General features: G+C 34.7%; 1 protein-coding gene across 1 annotated transcript in view; it reads right to left on the bottom strand.

The window, feature by feature from the left end:
• Window positions 1–378: 378 nt before the first annotated feature.
• LOC145663817 (DNA mismatch repair protein Mlh3-like) overlaps window positions 379–20,766 on the bottom strand; it is a 69,805-nt gene continuing 49,417 nt past the window's right edge. Inside the window, exons 10-11 of the mRNA XM_081729909.1 lie at window positions 10,831–10,985; window positions 379–7,129 (exon numbers count right to left, since the gene is read on the bottom strand). Coding sequence (XP_081586035.1) covers window positions 7,082–7,129; window positions 10,831–10,985 — 203 coding nt within the window. The 3' untranslated portion in view covers window positions 379–7,081. The remainder of the gene's footprint in view (window positions 7,130–10,830; window positions 10,986–20,766) is intronic.

The following is a 20,766-nucleotide window of genomic DNA, read 5'->3' on the forward strand; positions in this document are numbered from 1 at the left end:
AAAATAATACAAAATTTATCATTTTTATTTTGCTTGTTTTTCGTAAGTGAAAGGAGATAATGAAATGCAACTTACCACAATCGTAGATAATGTTATAAATCAGAAAATATAAACCTGAATAATTTTCAGTGTTGCCAGCCATAGGAATTACAGTGTTGCCAGAACAACAGTTCCCCAAAATCTAAGTTAAGGCAGCGACTAGATAAACGAATTTAACTGCATTTCATTACGTATCATGTTGTCTTGGAATCCTGTGAACTACTTTTTAACTAATAGTTGTATTTAGTTCGTAATAAACAAAATAGTTTTAAGTTACAGTTATTAAAATTAAATAATAATATTATCAGAAGATCAACTTCACAAATAAAACACATGAAATAACAATGGAACTTTTGTTTATTTATAAAAATAAATTAAAAATTTTATTAATAATAATAATAATGGTCAAATTCTCTCGACTCTTACCCAGGAAGTGAAAAACTTCTTTTCTCGTACAAAAACTAAATAAATTACTTACAGTGTAACAAAATAAATTTATACACAGATCACTTCATAAATATGATTAAATTACATTATGGTTCTTTATTAACCAACAACCATGTCAAAATTCTATTTATTACATTTCGCGCACACTAGCGGGCTTCTTCATACGTTATAGCATAAGGAACGGAATTTACAAAGATAATGAAACGAAAAAGCGTATTAATGCGGATGGCATACATAAAGGAGAACTTTAAAAAAAATCGATTTTCGGAAATAGCGGGATTTCTTCTCTGCAAATATAGATTCCTTCAAATTGAACACTGGTCGGTGTTAAAAAAAAAAAAATGTTATTAAATTTGAGTTTCCCATCTTTCGGGATAAAACTAAAATATCATATATTATAAATAATTTAAGATACACGAGAGAGTGAGTGAGTGGTTGAATCTTAATATGTATGTCAATGTACAGGGTTAGCATAAATGATTCATTCACTTTGAAAAGGGTATATTTTCAAAATTATTATACGTACACACATGAAATATATATATATGAAAAGAACCATAAACTCACCAACTTTGTATTGTGTATTCCAGGTGGCAGCACCAGTTTATTATCTTTCCGATTGAGTGTGGCAGTACGAAATTAGTACCTGTCGAAAATGGCGAGAAAGCAAGAAAAAAGACGTCGTCTGGCCGTATGTTGTGTCACCAAAGGGTGTAAAGTTTATATACCCTTTACAAATGTTCAATATGTGCCCTTTTGGTGACACGACACACATCCAGACGACGTCTTTTCTTGCTTTCCCTCCATTTTCGACAGGTACTAACCTCGTACTGCCACACCCAATCGGAAAGATAATGGAGTCGTGGTGCCACCTGGAATACACAATACAAAGTTGGTGAGTTTGAGATTCTTTTCATATACCTTTCATGTGTGTACATATAATACTTTAGAAAATATAGCCTTTTTAAAACGAATGAATCATTTATAATAACCCTGCATTGATAAAATTGGCTTCTAAGAATTCTGTTTGTGTGTATATATTGCGTATAAGAAACATAATTTTAGTTTCTCAGATTGCAGAAGTTGGCAAATAAACAGACAAAAGGAAAAAGTCCACTTCTTTACCACACACATATACACGTGAAAAATTATTGTCATAAAAAATTTTAAAAAGCTAGACCTTCAAAAAGAATAAACATACCAACGTGACTAAACACCAAAAGAATGCAGCCTATTTAGAGTAAAGTGTTCATCAATGTATCAATCTATTTTGAACTACAACTGATCTCTGAACGTCCTCAACAAGAAAATGGCAAGAGAGTATCAACAAGATATTCACCTCTCAGCATCCACAAGCTGACAAAATCTCACGTCTCAAGTTGCTAAACGAGGCATTTCTCACTCCATATCTATTACAATTAGTTTCTTATGATATAAACTAAAAAGAATTATTCTGATGTTTGCACACATAGTTCACAACTTACAGAGTAACTATTCTTATTACTGCTGTAGGTATTTCATTATATTCATACATCACACGGTTCGAAAGTGAATTATTTCAATTATTTATAACATTTACAGCGGATATTTTCACACTCAATGTACAGTCATAAAAAAAAATTAATACTTTCTTTTAAAAGGTCCCCACTTCCATTCTAAGTGGTATATTTTAATACGAGGAGAAGTCAGAAAGTAAAGGGACTTCTACAACTTCTCGCACTAGATTTGGTAACACTGCTACAACTTCTCGCACTAGGGTTTGGTAACACTGCTAGTATCCAGCGCTGAATTAGTGTCGTCTGCAACACTTCTATGCAACAAGTCATTCTTATTCCCGCGTTAGTCGTTGGAGTGTAGCAGACTGTTAAACATGGCAGCTCCATTGGCGATCTGCACCAATCGCGAAGCAAGATCTACAAATGAATAGAGCGTTTCACGGAGGGAAGAACTTCTTTATGTGACGAGGAAAGATCGGACAGATTATCGACATCCATGACTAAGGACAATTTGAAAGTCGTTGAGGCTATGGTGATGGAAAACAGACGAATCACAATGGATGAAATCGCTGATACTTTACATATAGTCATGGTTCAGCGTATTCCACTGAAGGAAGCGCTTAGCTGAAGATTTGCAACCGATGCAGAAGTCATTGATGCGGTGCAAAATTGGTTACAAGTGCAACCAAAAATCTTTTTTTTTTTTTTTTTTTTTTTTCGACGGAATAAAAAATAATGTGAAACGTTGAGAAAAGTGCGTTGAACTGCAGGGAGATTACGTAGAAAAATAATGTATGTTTCAGTTTTCTATATTTAGAATAAATGTACATTTTCTCTGGTACCTTTACCTTTTGACTTCCCGTCGTATATAGATTTCTAAGGAAGATTTTACAGAGACGAAAAATATTGTTTGTTTCAATCAGAATTAAAAATATGGTCCTTTTGAGAGAGAAATGTTCAAAGCATTTCTGAATACGACTGTACACACAAAACAAACCAATGTGAACACTTTTGAACTCAGCACAGAGTTCATACAAAAGAAAAAAATGACCAAAAAAACTTATCAAATTTAATATATCTAACTTACATGATGTTTACCTCAAAATCTAGATTTGAATTTTTACCTACGATATGTATTCTTTCTATACTTATAAAATTTATATTAATACTTACTAATTCTTATATATTAATACTTATAAAATTTAAATTCTTTTAAAAGATTTCTTGGATTTTATCAAATTACGCACACAAAACAGAAAATTCTGAAATAACCATCGAAACCTTACACATATTTCATAATTTCAGCTACATAAATTATACAGGGCGTTTCTAAACAACACTGACGACGTTTGGGAGGTGATTCCTGACACCAAGATAAGACAAAAAGTATAGACGAATCTGTGTGCACAAATGCTTCCTTTCGGAGTTATAGGCTGCCGAAAACATGAAAAAATGAGCTTTAAAGGTCCGTAGCTCCAAAACTATGGGACCTACCGTAGTCGGGTTAAGACTTCTCTTAGGAATAAGTATGTGCGCTATCCAAATATCCAAGTTTCAGAGTCCTGCGGTAAGTCCGCAACCATTTCTATAGAGAGTTGGGAAGTACTTCAAATTTTATGCCCATAGCCAAACTCCCTCCATAAATATTGTTGCGTGAGTACCGCACGATTCAGAAACATGTATTTTTGGATAGCGCACATATTAGTTCCTAAGTGAAGTCTGGACCCGACTACGGTAGGTCCCATAGTTTTGAAGCTATGGACCTTTAAAGCTCATTTTTCCATGTTTTCGGCAGCCTATAACTCCGAAAGGAAGCATTTGTGCACCCAGGTTGGTCTATACTTTTTGTCTTATCTTAGTGTCAGGAACCATCCCCCAAACGTTGTTGGTGTTGTTTTGAAACACAATGTACTCTCTAAATTTTACACACTCAATTTAATACTTAATATTACAAATTACATAAAATAAATAAACTTTAGATATAAATATTTAATAAAATCTTTCAGTCTTTCAGTACTGGGTATAAACTATATACAATAATAAATCAAATATACATGGAGCATTTGTAACTGTTCGCAAGAAACAGTGTATCATGAAGTCAACACTCACTTTAAGCTTTCTTTGCAACCTAATTTTTAGTCATCAGCGACGACGTTTAACTGGATTACGCTCGTAGAAAGGTTGAAGATGTGGTAGATTAGTTATAAATTAGATAAGATTGGATATCTAATGTTTTTAAATATGAGATCATCTTAATTACGAAGTCATCTGCAAATCTATTTCACACTAGAATTACTATTGTTGATATTAGTGTTGTCAGTTGTAAAATTAAACTCGCACAACTTCAGTGCAAAAGAAACTAAATATGAGAAAGATTTTATTGGTGACTGTAAAATTTTATAATACCATGTTTTGCTTAAGAACCTGTCATACTTAAAATAATACAAAATTTACCATTTTTCTTTTGGTTGTTTTTCATAAATGAAAGGAGATAATGAAATGCAACTTATCACAATCATACATAATGTTATTCTACAACGGGAAGTATGAACCTGAAGAATTTTCAGTGTTGCCATCCATAGAAATTACAGTGTTACCAGAATAACAATTACCCAAAAAATAAGTTAAGGCAGCGGCTAGAGGAACGAACTCAACTGCATTTGATTACGTATTATGTTGTTTTGGTATCCTGTGAACTACTTTTTAAGTAACAATATTATTTAATTATAATAACTGTACGTTAAAATTACTTTGTTTATTACAAACTATATACAACTATTATTTAAAAAGTAGTTCACAGGATTCCAAGACAACATGATATGTAATGAAATGCAGTTGAGTTCGTTCCTCTAGTCGCTGCCTTAATTTAGATTTTGGGGGAAATGTTATTTTGGCAACAATGTAATTTCTATGGGTGACAACACTGAAAATTCTTCAGGTTTATATTTTCTGTTGTAGAATAACATTATCTATGATTGTGATAAGTTGTATTTCATTATCTCCTTTCACTTATGAATGAACAAGCAAAAGAAAAATGGTAAATTTTGTATTATTTTTAATATGACAGGCTCTTAAGTTACCGTGTTTTGCTTGGATTACCGGACTCCAAATGCGATGTAAGATCTTTGGTTAAAACGAAAAATGATTCATAAGTAGTTTCTTTGAATCTAAATTTTGTAATTGCACATTTTTTCCCCCTGTACTGATTTTCTATTTGCTGTTAAATAAAGACTACAACAAAGTGGAAACTGAGTCTTTACCATTTCTGGACTCCATTATATGCTCCTCAATTCTAATTTTACATCCTTTTTCTCATTCCTCGTGTCATAGCACAAAATGAGGCAAAAGACAATCTCAATTATATTCAAACTCCTTCAATTAATATTTAAAGAATATTTAATTCGAAAGTTACTGTACAGGCAAAGAAATAGCAGGAGGAACCAATGAGTTCAGCTGTGAATATCAGAACAAAGATACATAAGAATGACAAAAAAAAAAAAAAAAACTATGAGTTAATATTAATGAGCATATAAAGATACCAAAACATAGCAAAAACACACTTTCGGTTTGACAAAGTACTTATCTGAAAGCAAACACAAAACTAGTACAGCAAGATATCACTGTGTATTGCAAGCGATGATTATATTTCGAAAGAAATATAAGTAAAGAGCTAGTAGGCCTACTCACCGCAGACCAAAGTATTTCTTTGAGTAGTATTTTCAGAAATCCCGGTTTCCCAGCTTAAAGCAATTCGAAGTGAATTTAAAACATTGAAAAGAAATATGAATGGGTAAAAAAGGTTAAAAAGGAATAAAAAAAATATGACGCACACAACTTCTTGTCAAATAAGGGTCAACACATGATCCAAGGAACAGTGATCAGTGAGTGTATAAGTAGCATTCTTGATCTTTATCTTTGCTTCATATTTCTTATTTCTTTCTAACCTTTTTTTTTTAACTATCTATATTTCTTTTCCATGTTTTAAATTTATTTCGAATTGTTTTAAGCTGATAATGGAAACCAGGATTTCCGAAAGCGCTTAAAGGGACTTTGGTCTGCGGTGAGTACTAGTTCTTTACTTATATTTCTTTCTAGTATAGTAAGAATTTTGCAAGACTCTCAGACACAAATTGAACAAAAGAAATGCTTACGAAACCAGAAATCATACATCGAATCCGGACAGCAGTAACTTAAGCAAATCATGGTAGAAATTCCTGATATTTTGCAAAAACCACCAACAGAATCTTTCTCACACTTAGTTTCTCATGCACCAAAATTATATCAATTTACTTTTAGACTTCGCAACATTATCACCGAAATTAAACTAAATTAATGGTAGTAACAAACAAACTGATTTAACGTGAAAGACAGACTTAATAATAATAATAATGTGCACGTATATGGTGCATATATTAAGAGATATCTTATATAACTTGTAACTAATCTACCACTTCCTTACCATTCCTATAAAATTAACCTACTTGAAGGTCATAGCTAAAGACTGAAAATTAGGTCGCAAATTTTTTACAAAAGAAACTTAAAAGTGAGTGCTACTTAATACATCGAGTATTTACAAATAATTTTCTATCAGAATCTCATAATATGTTGGCAATAGAAATAGTTCATTAAATAATTTATAAATTATTGTGTTAGGCTCTTTCAGCTTTAAACATAATATCAGACATACAGACTTCGTGGTCTCCCTCCAGAACCGAAAAGAAACCAATATTTTCGCCGGGCTTATTTCTCAGCGCAGGTCTGCGGGACAATACTTAAATACAATATAAACAACATTATGTATCTTACAAGTATTCAGAATTTGAAAAATAAGGTACGAGTGTATTTCTAACGTATTCCTATGCTAAACACAATAGATTTTGAAACTAAAAAAATTCTCAAAATTTCATGATTACAGCAAAACAACAAAAGAAAACTCATCACCATAGTTAACTAACTTCATTTACATATTTAAAAGTGAATTTAAGCCACACTTTAACTCTCTCCACTTGAAATTTGGAAGAAAAGTATGGGTTATGTACGAGTCAATAGGGTAATATTCTTTTCAAATATATATACAAAATATGTGACAATACATTATATTATTGACGTTCTTTTCTTTTCAGCTTCCAAAGCTTGGGTTTCTCCACCTATGGATAAGAAAACAAAATACATGATTAATTTTCATGTTCAACTAACTCTTAAATAAGGAAATCACAGTTTTGATATGTAGGTTAATGACAGGCTGTAATTTCAATAACAACTTAAGCTTATGTACAGTACACCAAACAGAAACATGTTAAACATTCAAATAGCAATTTTCTTTTTTAAAAAAATCGTGAAAATAATGACTAAATGGAAAAAATAGCACAGGCACATTTAAGAATAGAGCAAGCTGAACAAGCATTCAATAGGGAAAGAGGACTGCTAACATCAAGAAATGTGTCGTTGGACGTTCGAAAACGATTTATTAAGACTCTGGTATGGAGCGTAGCGATTTACGGATCAGAGAGTGAACATTGAGAAAAGCTGAAATATCCAAGCTGGAAGCATTTGAAATGTGTTGTTGGCGCAGAATGCTGTGCATATCATGGACCGAAAGGAAAAGGAATGAAGACGTACTAAAGGAAGGACGACAGGTCATGAAGATAATAGGAAAAAGAAGAAACAGCATGCTTGGCCATCTTATTCGGCAATCCGATTGGATCACCGTGTTGATAGAGGGAAAAACAGAAGGAAAACCAGGAAGAGGAAGACCAAGGATAGAATATCTAGATATAGTTACGAAGAAGAGACCTTATCTAAGTATAAAAAAGCTCTCTCAAGGCACAGAAGAGTTTTAAAATTTCCATGTTGCCCAACAATCTACGGTTGAGGTAAGAAGAAGAAGAAATGAAAAAAAGAAAAAACTTTAAAATCGTTGTTGGCATTTATTGAGACTCAAGACACTTTAATGGCCATAAGAAATTTATCTCTTAAAATATTACGTATTAGGTGGTATATGAATTGATTCGCGTACAATGTAATATGAATAAAAACTGAAAACGAAGTGCTAACGAGTCTGAAGAAGAATGACCAAAAAAAAAAAAAAAAAAAATATGTGAAGTGTCAATGAATGAAATTAATACAGTTTTATAAATACCAAAAGTGGCTGGCACTAAAGACAGATGCAAATACAATTTTCTCTGAATATGGATAAATACTAAATAAGACAAGAAGACTGAGCTTTTAATATAATATTTACAATTATCATTTCGATGACCAATATTGGTGAAAACAGTTGTTGTTTATTGAAAATTATTAGATGTCTAAAGTTGTACCGTTTCAATTTTAACTTTGGACAATGACAGTTTATTTCTTTCTGCATTAGTTTCATTATGTTTTTGTCATATTGTTATACAGGGTGGACATAAAGTCTCTCACTGAAAACAAACATTAAAAACAAGAAAACAAAGATTGATAAGAAGCATGCGGTCTGAAAACATCGCTTGTATGATACTTCAAGATTTTGTCACAGTCTGTGCTGCCATCTATTGCAGCTGACCACAGCGCGACAGTCATTTCTTTAAAAATGGTGTCAGCACAGCAGAAAGCGAAGTGTGTGTTGTGGTATCATGAAACAATATCTCCCGCCACAGTTCAACGAACATTCAGGAGAGTATGGACAGCAGCCACTAGATGTTCAGAGCATAATGGAATGATATAGCAAGTTTAATGCAAGAAGTGTTTTAGATCGTGATAGAAGCGGTAGACCGAGTGTCAGTGAGGAACGTGTGGAAGCTGTTCGAGTTCTTTAATTCGAAACCCACGTAGAGCGAACTTCTTTCTCATGTGGGTCATGTTAAAACAGGGTTTACGTAACACCTGTCCGTGATATCGCAACACTCAAAAACCCGATAATGGTCGCAATAGACACAGTGTCTCCTGAAATGTTGAGTATTACGTGGATATCGCATGGCTGTCTTGAGGGCAAATAATGGAGTACATGTGGAAATTCTCTAAATCGGGTAAAAAACTTTTTGAGTTTTCCTATTATTTGCCGTAAACCGCATGCTTCTATCATTATTATTATTAATGTTTGTTATTAGAGAGAGACATTATGTCTACCCTATAAATATTTTCTATGTCATCAAATTGAAATTTTCAGAGCAAAAGATTTGTTGTACCGCTTGATATAGCGTTCATTCACAGCTCCTAGTCCACCAAATGCACTGGTAATGTTTCTTATAGCTAGGTGTGCAGAATACGCAAGTTTGAACTTGTCAAGGAAAATCACTCATAATTGTGTGTTATTCGAGATGCACTTTCAAAATGACCCTGTTCAACAGCACATTGCGTAATAAATGAATGAGGACCCAAGCCTGTTTTCTGAACATGTGCGATGTTTACGATGTCGCAGGAGGGACCGGGTCATCCATTCGCTGCTTTACAGAGGATGATTTCCCAATATTCGTAAAGTCAGATATTTCAATCGCACAAACCCAATATGAGGTGAAAAATAACAATAACAACGGAACATATTATAAACACACACACTATAGTTCATAGGGAGAGGAAAGTTCTTTTTTGTGTGAATTACATTTACGAAAGTAATCTTCAGGGGCAGCTAATTGAAATAATAGAAGCCAATATTAAATAAAGGAGAATGATGAGAATAAAGGAGAATATGAAAGACATGAACAAAAGCGAGAAAAAATATAAAAGAGTCCACCGTACCTCTACCTACGACTTTGTATTTCTAAAAGGACACCAAATTCAAGGAAAAATTTTGCAATTCCTCTGCGTTATTCTGAAGCACAACAAAATGTTGTTTACCTGGGCGTCTATTAAATGCATATTTTACAATTCCATGTTTTCCTCAGGTTTTTCACGTAACTTTTCGATCTTTTAAAGAAAGTTTATTCAACTCAGCGAGTACAATTACTACATGGTAATGATCGTTTATATCCTTTCATTCAAACAAGATGAGGTGATTTCTCGTAGGACCCATAAGAGATTAAAGGCGACCTGAGTAAGTTAAACCAGAAGTTTGTTTTCGATTTTGTATCATCAGCTTGCAGGTGAAGAACAAGTGACACGATCATGACTACCTATAATCAGTGTTACCAAATGTTCTTTTTTTTTAATTCCTGGAAAATGTGTCCGGGCGGCTTTTTAAAATATAGTATTAAAAAAAATAATCAGAACAAAGTTATTTACTACAAGTAATATTATAAATGACCTTGCAAAAGGTGAAAAAGAGTCAACTGCGTGCATAAACGACTAATGGCCATGTGTTTCGAGGTTAATACCCCACATGACGTCACGCAAATTCACTTCTTTATTTACTCTATCATATTAATGCTTGTAAAGATTTTGAGGTGAATGACGACGGTAATGGTGTCGAAGATGTTATCCCAACTTTTGTGCAGAATGCCAATAGCAAAATTTTATTTTGATTCCTTCGTTCGACTATAAAAGAAGGGCAGGCACACAATACCTTTGACGTTCTGAGAACAAAAACTGTTTGAAATGTAGCCAATAAAATTAAATGAAATGGAATCTTTAAGTTTTACGTCCCACGGTTATGCCGGTTAGGCTAAAGGAGACGGTGATGATGAGAAATGAGTAAAATGGTGGAATGAAGAAAGTGGGAGGAAACGGGAGAACCCCGAGAAAACCCACGAGCACGGTGTTTGTCTACCACAAAGTCCACACGGCGCAAGCTGAGATAGAACCAGGGACCCCAAGCACAGGACATGAACGCTCTACCACTGAGCCACCGCGCCCCCGTGTAGCCAATAAAGTATTATTTGCGAATGAAGACAGGAATGCAAATGAAAACTTCCGTATTATAATCAAAGCAACTTACTTTATTTTCTGTTGATGTCACACGTTTGAGGTCAGCCACCGGTACAAGTGATGGTCTTCCGTGTGCACACTGGAAGGCAGCCGAACAAAACGCCAGATTGTTCAGCAAAAATTGGCAGTCTTCTATAGTTAAAGGGTCTCCAAATTTCACTGCGCCTGAAACAAAATCAGTACTATTGAGAATTAAAAATATATCAAAATTCAGATCTCAATCAAAGTTCGGAACCTAAAAACTATAATTATGAATAAAGTTCCATATATTTATTCAATGTTTCTTCAGTATCTGGTTCTTTGAAAACAAAGGGACTCGATATGTTTTCTCAAAATTTCATCCGATTGTGAACTTCTTCAACTTATCTTTAACTTTTCGTATCAAGTACTGTAAATAAGTAAAGAAATGAGACGAAAAAATAAGTAAATAAGTACGACTTAAAACTTGTTGACCTGACGAGCGCAGAGGACAATATAAACATAGGAGCTGAATCCTGTCTAAGTTGAGAGCTGTCAAAGTTTCAAGATCTCATCATTCTAATAATATACATAAACGTCTAAGTCTGAGAGTCATGCAATTTCTAATAATGAACAGTTCTAATAAACAGATATTGCTACCTGCCCACACAGGGTATTTGTCATTGTGAAAAAACTACTTTGACGCGGCTTTCAGGAAAAGTTTTTCATTTTCACAACGCTCGTCAAAGAGTACTCTTGCTCTTCTCATCCTGGTGCTACGAAATTCATCCTTAATACCCGATTTTGTTCTTATTTCAGAGGCTTCTGATACTAATTCTTCAGCGCAGCAATTTCTAACAGAAGGAAGGAATTTCTGGAGAAGATCAAATGCTATTATCATGAAAATGAAATGAAAGCTTTAAATTTTACGTCCCACAGTTATGCCGGCTAGGCTAAAGGAGACAGTGATGATGAGAAATGAAGGAAATGGTGGAATAAAGAAAGTGGGAGGAAATGGGGGAGCCCCGAGAAAACTCACGCACACCATGTTTGTTCATCACAAAGCTCATTTGGCGCGAGCTGGGATCGAACTAAGGACTCTATGCACCAGAGGTGAACGCTCTACCACTGAACCACCGCGGCCCCTGCTGTGATCAAGTGAATTATCTCCGACTGTAATGGCTTTTAAGTAATGTTAACTACCTGCTAGTAATACAGTGCCTTTGAGACTTGGCACTTCTGTGTACTGTGTGTAGTCTGCTTCTGTGTAATAAGTTTCATCTCGAGCAGCTTCTGAGTATATTTTGCTGAAGCGAAATGCACTTGTTATATTCGTTATTCCTTGGGAAGATTCTCCTCGCAGTTGAATCAATAAAATAATAATAATAATAATAAAAAAAATGCACCAAATTACTGTTACTTGATCGAGTAACGATAATGCATTTTTTTTTTAACTCTGAGGACCCCCAAAGTCGATTTCCTTGCCACTTTTCCTCTGACGTAGAAATAGAGAGGACTGCAGAATCCATGACAACGTGATTCAGACTACAACACTAAATTCTTTAATTTCTTACGTATTATCCTTTATTGTTCTCACAGCAGAAATGACAGTAAATGCAGCTCAGTATTCAGGGCCCTAATTACGGCACTGCCCACACCACTGGAAAAATATCAGAAACCCAGATGTAAAAACTACCCTATATTCATCCAATATTCGATACACCACCACAAGGGTAACACAAACTTTCTACCTTTCCGGTAGTTGCGATTTAAGACCTTTAAATGCACCCACTGTCCATCTTTTTATACGAGTAATTAGGCAAAACTCTAACCCCTCTTTTGATTGGCAAACAACGATCATCAGTAATCCTAGTGCTCAAATTCCAAATCGACCTTCTCAGAATACCTAATCAATCACAACAGTCTATTTTACTACACTTTTCCCACAAGTCAAAGATTCTTCCCCTAGACTCTTCCATGTCCCTCAGAAAGAGATAAGAAAACACATTATTAATATGTCCGCGAACCGTATCTCTGGTCTCAATCGTTTGTAACAGCCCATCTCGTTACACTCATTATGTTTCTTAGGCATTCCTTTTAATGTGTGCCAATTTCTTTATATTATTCTTATTCTACAATAGTTTTCCCATACATTTTTCAGTCTGTCTTACCTCGCAATTTTATATATTTACTTTTAATAATAACTATTATTATTATTATTATTATTATTATTATTAACTGCCTCACTAATTTTTCTTTTTCAATCCCTTTTCTCTGTATATATTTATCTCTTCATTAGTTATTAATTCTTTTCGACCAAGCCATCTTATTACTTTTATTTTCCTCTACTACACTTCAGCTACTTTTAACTTAAGATTATAACGTGACCACGTGGCCCTGCATTCCAACATAGAATCTACCTAAGTGCTTCACAGTCTTTTCTGTGTTTTTAAATTTCTCTTTTTTTCTCTCTTTATTGGCTTCTGTCCTTATCTGATGAGGCGTTTCAGCGAAAGGGTTATGGGATAGGATTTTAGTGTGAGTGATTTTGTCTTGACTAGCTTTTAGTACGTAATTAATTTTATATTCTTGTATTCTTGCTTCGAGATTTATTTGTCCCCATATATATATATCTATGCACAAGAGTGTATCAAAAAGGACTTTACAACTGCGGAAACTCATATTGATTTATTTATTTATTTAGCTTACAGACATGGTTTTGGTGTCATTTTGTAGCAAAATACATCAAGTGTTTTACCTTATACCTAAAGAGGCTTAATGTGACTTCCATTGGTGATGTGATATACATCCCATCTGAAGTTGATTTCCACACAAAATTCCTTACGAGCAATTCTATCAGTGCTTTTTAATTCTTGCACCATTTGTAATTTGTATGATTTGAAGTTTGGAACAACACACGCCAAACTGTCAGCTGTGATGTTAGCTGTGAGAAGCACGCCGGGTTGATTTTGTAGGACTGTTCACAAAGCTTTGTCTCACTTGCTGTACAACGTCTTCAGACGTACGGGGACGACCTGAAAATTTATTGTGTCGTACCGAACATCCAGTTTCAATAAAATACTTATGCCACTGATAAATAATAGACCTACTGGGAGGATCTTTACCATACTTTGTACGAAAATTACGTTGCACAGTTGTCGCAGACTTAGTTTCTTCAAACCAAAACACATAGCTAGCACGCTCGGGACTAGTAAAAACAGCCATTTTGCTGCAACTGCCGCTAGCGCATGCGGTGGCTTGTTTTTGAACAAGTGTACTACGTGAGTGAAAACTTGATGTATTTTACTACAAAATAACAACAAAACCATGTCTGTAAAATAAATCAATAAATCAATGTGAGTTTTCAAAGTTGTAAAGTTTGTTTTGATACTGCAAGGATCCCCACATCACAACAGACGCACGTGTCAGGTTAACACGTGCTAATGATTACAAACAACCTAGCAGACAACAGGCCAATACTGAAGACACCGAGGAACACCAAAAGCAGACGGACCTCACGGAAGGACCCGAGGAGGACAAATAAAAGGAGGACCACCGAGGGACCCAGCATCAGTCGACCAACTGATTGCTTAACCTTTACCTTTTTATGTCGCTGTGGACTAGGAGCACCTTTTTTTTACCCTATGTCGCACTGGGCTAGGAATCCATCTTAAACTTATAATCCAAGTCTAATCTACAACCTGCCAAAGTGTTCTAAAAACTGCCATAAGTGAAAGGGGAACCCGGCAAAACATTTAGTATTCCTTCACTTGGTCATTGAAAAAAAAAAAAAAAAACATTAAATTAGAAACATTTATATTTATTATATTATATTTTGTAATAAAAATTGGTAAAGAAAAAAAAACACTCGGTCTATCATTTGACTCTACCAAACACTACAATACACACTAAGGCTCGGGGCAATATAGTGGTATGTCACACTGGCCAAAAGCAAACTAAGAATTGTTAGTGGGTCTTCGTCTATAGTACTGTTAACTGCTGGAAATAAGCTACAAGAAATATTCAAGTTAAAAGTTGCAAGTTAAAAGAAATGGTAGCACAAATGGTATAAATCCGTATTGCTCCCATAAGTAAATAAAGTGTCGTCGATAAATAAATAAATAAATAAGTATGATCGTTTCAGCACGAGCATCCTTTGCTACGTATCGAAATAACACGGCGGAAGTTAGTTCAAGTAGTATCAAAAAGTGTGCGAGAAAAAGTGTGTTGTGCAGATAAAGAGAGTGATGTTGAAGACTTATTTCACAGCAGTGAAGAGGAATATGTTCCTCATGCTAGTGAAAAACATTCGTTGGAAGAAAACGAATTTGAGGTAAGTGGAACATGAATTTCCACTTGTGCTTCAAATTCAACGTACGCTCCTTGAAGCGGTACTATGTTAAAAATTAGCAATACTATTGGAACAAAGGAGTAAATTCTTCATTGGATGATTCCTTTCAAGATTACTAAGGCTATTTTCGCAACTCAAGAACGACACGTTAATTACGACAAGTGTTTCACGAATGTATTATGGTTTGGTGAAATATAGTAATGGCTTAGAACTATGTTGCTCAAAGCAATAAATGTACAAGATCTGTTTTACACTGCATTGATGTTCAAATCTCTATTACATATGAGCGGCTGAGAAAATACGATTTAGAGATTATGGCATCAGTAATGTTTTCATCAACAGGGTACTCATTTCGACATGTACTTTTATCACGTTAATCTTTTTCATTAGAAAAACACACAGTGGACTCAATTTATTAAGTATGAAAATCTGATGTTTGTGTGCGATTGTAATGTCACAACAAGATGTTCAAAATTTCCAGATAGCCCTTTTAAGTTCATTTCCTTCAATCTAGCTTAAACTTTGTGTAAGGAATACTCAGTTCAAGTCATTAAAATAACACATTTCAAAGTTAAACTTACAGGTTTCTGCAATTCCTGAATATCATTTGCACTTCCGAGCTTTCCACTCACCCCTGGCGTCTTGCTCACAGAGGAGAACAACAAAAGGAAAAATAAAAGGAACGGACTTATTTGGGTAAAGCAATGCAGGAGGCCTTATCAAAACTAAAAATCATGTGTCAAATGATGGGAATGCCGGTTGCAATATGACGGTTTTTTTTTTTTTTTAATGAATACATACATTTTCAAAAACAAGCCTCTCTACTTCATTTTTAGCTTTCAATATGATTTTTGGATTTAATAACTTCTGTTGAGTTTCTTTTAAATGTTTCGATGAACCTGATACCAGACTAACCGGAATTAATCCTCAAAAAGTATTGCAGGAAAGTTTTGTTAAGATCTTAAAATATTAGCATCTATAAGTACTGTGAATGAACAATGTTGTTTAAACATCAAAAGTGCTTTTAAAAAAACTGTACCCAAATGAAATACTCTACTTATCACAAAGATTATTTCGCTCGTGTTTTAGAAACTTTTTCGTATGTATTAGTTTCATGTATGTTTCGGTACTATTAAGACTTATTTTCCTATTTCGAATATAATAATAATAGGAAAGTATATTAATGACAACGAAATAGAATAAGATATTCAGGGATTCAATTTGGGTAAATTAGGAGTTATGTAGTTATTTTTGGTGGAATAAAAAAAAGTTATACAATCCACATATTTTTGCTTTCTTTATCATCAGTGGAATATACTGAGTGATAATGTGTTACAAAGTTCGTAACAGTGTAGCGTTTGTGAAAATTCGTTTATTATGTGTTAGTTGATAAATATAACCTCTATTGGCGATAGCTAAGCGCCGCGAAGATTGCATGGAGTTATCAGCTGAACATTGAATTTTATGCAAGTGTACGATATTTTTTGTATCAGGTTCACGATGTAACTTTGTACCGTGTCATGTTATAGTTTCCCGAGGCTATACACTATATGGACACGATCGGGAATCAAAGTGGGTAATTATTGGTACTATTTTACATACGGTTTCTCCCTCATTTCCTTTTTCCTTTCCTTTAGATCGTCAGTAATATGGTGAAAGGAACGAATTGGCAATTAATCACTGGTAATTTTCACAGAGTTGTATTGCGTACAGAACCACGGGTAATGGTATAATTAATGCTTCTGTATTTGGAATCGAATCCTGTACCACTCGAATTAAAGTTTCCTCATAGGTATTTATGAGTTCGAATCCCTGGACATAAGTATTATCCCCCTTGTACCACTAGAACTGGCAACGAACTTATTATTGTCTCCTTATATTAAGAACGAAATAAGTGAGTAGAAATCAGGTATCTATGAAATAAAACGCAATTGCCATGAGAATTACATACACAAAACAAAAATAAACCTCAAGGTCCGTGTGAATGAACCAATAGGAGGTGCTAAATCGGAAAGTCTGGTGTCGGGTCTATCAAAACATTAAAAAACACAACACGGGATAATAGACTCAAAAATTTTATTGGAGGTTAAAAATGAAGTAGAGAGACTCATTTTTTTTTTTTTTTTTGAAAATTTGTTTATTCATTAAAAAAAATAAATAAATAAAACTTAGACAAGGACTAGTTAAGTGAATGGGAAGTAGTAATTACAAAATGTGCATGGCATAGTACTGGCATAACAATAAAAACACAAACACGAAAATTTTTAAGTTTTACGTTTCATGTTATGCTAGCTAGGTTAAAGGAGACAGTAATGATGAGAAATGAATGAAATGGTGGAACGAAGGAGGGAGGAAATGGGAGAATCCCGAGAAAACTCAAAGACACGGTGTTTGTCCACCACAAAGGTAACTTGGCGCGAGCTGGGATCGAACCACGGACCCCATGCACTAAAGGTGAACGCTCTACCACTGAGCCACCGCGTCCCAACACAAATACGAATTAGCAACCTTCCACTAATAAACGAAAGAATTCCTAAATTAACCGCGCCATACTGAAAAACGAGTTTCCATCATTTGATGAATGGTCTTTAGTTCTGACACGGTCTCCTGCATTGCTCTAAACTCATACGTCCGTTCCTTTTATTTTTCTCGATGTTTTTATTGTTTCCCTCTCCTGTTATTTTCCTCCGTGATCAAGATTTCAGGGGAGAGTCGAAAGCTAGGAAATACAAGTGGTATTCAGGAATTGCATAAACTTATAAGTAGAATAATAATTACAATTCCTGAGCGTGTCATTAGGATGTCTGAGTTACTGTTATTTGAATGTTCTTAGACTCTTAATACTGAGGAATACTAAGTGTGTTTCACGGAAGGCGGGCGCGGTGGCTCAGTGGTAGAGCGTTCACCTCCGGTGCTTGGGGTCCCTAGTTCGATCCCAGCTCGCGCCCTGTGGACTTTGTGGAGGACAAAGACCGTGCTCATTGGTTTTCTCGGGGTTCTCCCGTTTCCTCCCACTTTCTTCATTCCACCATTTTATTCATTTCTCATCATCACCGTCTCCTTTAGCCTAACCGGCATAACCGTGGGATGTAAAACTCAAAGATTTCATTTCATTTCATTTTTGTTTCACGGAAGCCTCTTATTATACCTTGAAAATATTGGTATAAGTTGTTTAACAATTCATTTCAACTACGCAGAACAAATTCGATATTACATTAAACCTACATTAGGAAGTTTGATATGAACAAGCTAATAATATATCCATATATCATTAAATACAGAAGTTAAGATTATGTGAAACAATAACTCTTTTGTGTTCAGTAAAAACATTATTTTACTTTGAATACGTTGCTGGATTCCTGATAATTTCATCAAAATTCTCCCTCAAGAAATAGTACTCAGTCCATGCTGACCGAAAAATTTGGAGCAAAATTTTGAAAAGTAGAGGAAAATCGGACTGAGAAAGATTGAGAGGATACAGGAACCAAAAGGGAAAAAAGAAATGTTTACGAGCTGGAACAGACGTTTCACAATCTGGCACATTCAGAGAGATATTTTTGCTTTAAAAGAATAAAAGCGCACATCTGAAAATCCTAACTCTAATAATAAAGTTGTAACCCCTAGTAATTTCAATGCTTCAAAAATCAAATCATTGTGTCGGCCAATATGTTTTTCTTTCTTTTTGTAAAGTTTTTCGAACTTTATTTGAAGTTTAGTGAGGGAAATTCTCTGTATTCTCATTATATATTCTGAACTATGGACTTAGTCCAGAATGACAAGCGTGCTCTTTCTTCTAACAATTACTTTTCATCTGATGCAAATTTTTAAAGAACTCCTTCAATAGACATTTAACAAACCATTATGCAAATTTACTTTTTAATAAAGGTATTTTTATAAACTAATCTGTTACTAAGATACTTAGAGTGGGTTGCAGAAGAAACGTTTAAAGGTATATAACCATCGGTACTATTACATAAAAAAGAATATAAATGACTCACTCACTGAATATAGGCAGAACTGTGAATCTTGGATAGAATACTCTCTTTTGTCACAGAAGCAAGAGATTAGGAAGTTTTTTTCTTTCTTTCTTTAAACACATATTCTAATGTGCTGGGAGACGTGGAAAGTTCAAATTTTCTGCCAACAGTTGAGTATCTTACGAATACATGAAGTAAGAGAGATGAAACACTTCATACAAACTCTTCCATTAAAATAAGCAAAGATGTATTTTAGCGTTTTCGGTAACTTCGCTCCAAAAAGGGATACAGATACATTTTTGTAACAGTCAAATTCCCATTTCTTTATTCAGACAGCGCCGAATATGAGGATTTACAAAGTTGGAGGTGTGAATTTTTGTATATAAATTCTTAATAAAAATCTTAGCGTTTTCAAAATTTCCGTTTCTAAGAGGAGTGGGGAACTTCTGCTCAACGTGTGGATTCACTTAAGTTGACGGTGTGAAGCTCGGTACACAACCATTTCACTATAATAAAAATGGGCCAACACTTGTTTCAGCGTTTTCAAAAAAAGCCACTTCTGAAGAGGAAAAAGGGGACAATTTCTACAACATTCGGATTTCCGGTTTTATGTTCATTACACCTTATCCTTCCCACGTAAAGAGCGGACACTTCTGCCAGTGCATAAATAAGCGAGTTGACAAATTGCTGAATTAGAAAAGCACACACATTATAACAGTGGCGGATCCAGAGGAGGGTGATCGGGGCGATTGCCCCCTCAGAAGACAAAGGTTTTTATTTTACATATAAATAATATCCATCCCAGAGTTTGGAGCTCTTAAAAGTAGCTCTAAGTAGCAGTATTACAACCCCTTCCTTCCCCAGAAGTCCGTCCTGGATCCGCCCCTGTATTATAAGTTTAGACATCGCTTCTGCAACCTACTCTTGCAGTCTCCCCACACACACTTACAGTCGGATACTTCACCTAAATGTACATCATCTTAATGCATCGTTAGAGACGAAACTTTTTCGTTAATGCGGTAAGTGCGAAACGTTAAAAAAAAATGCGTATATGTTTCAGGAAACCTCAAACTTTTCGTTGCAGGGCCAGGAATCACGTTTATATTATCGCGAATTTTTGCGAAATTCGGCATTACTTGCGATAAATGCAAATGAAAACAAAAAAGTGGAGTTCTTGTGAATTATCGCTAATAATAGCTAAAAAGTGTATTTCCAATATTATCTAACGTTAAAATCGTTCCAATTTACCGAAAACACTATTAAAGATAGAAGACTAACAAAACATAAAGTTACTACTTGGTAATGCATCAAAGAACCCTCGACGTCTCTCCGCATGGCAGAAACAAAAATAATTTATTCATAAACTAGGACTGAAGCACCCCTTGTATAGGAAGATCGAAAGACTTACTATCTTACCCAGATGGCAACTTTTTCCAACCTGATGGGGAACTGTGGCTCAGCAGTAGACCGTTCACTTCTAGTGTGCCGGGTTCCTGGTACGATCCCAACTCGTGCCAAGTGGGTTTTGTGGTGGACAAACACCGTGTTCGGGGTTTTCTCGGAGTTCTCCCGTTTCCTTCCACTTTATTCATTCCACCAATACATTTATTTCTCATCATCACCGTCTCCTTTAGCCTAGCCGGCATAACAGTGAGACGTC

Source organism: Thermobia domestica, chromosome 11 (genome assembly GCF_964235325.1).
Source record: "Thermobia domestica chromosome 11, izTheDome1.hap1.1, whole genome shotgun sequence".
NCBI classification, from domain to species: Eukaryota; Metazoa; Arthropoda; class Insecta; order Zygentoma; family Lepismatidae; genus Thermobia; species Thermobia domestica.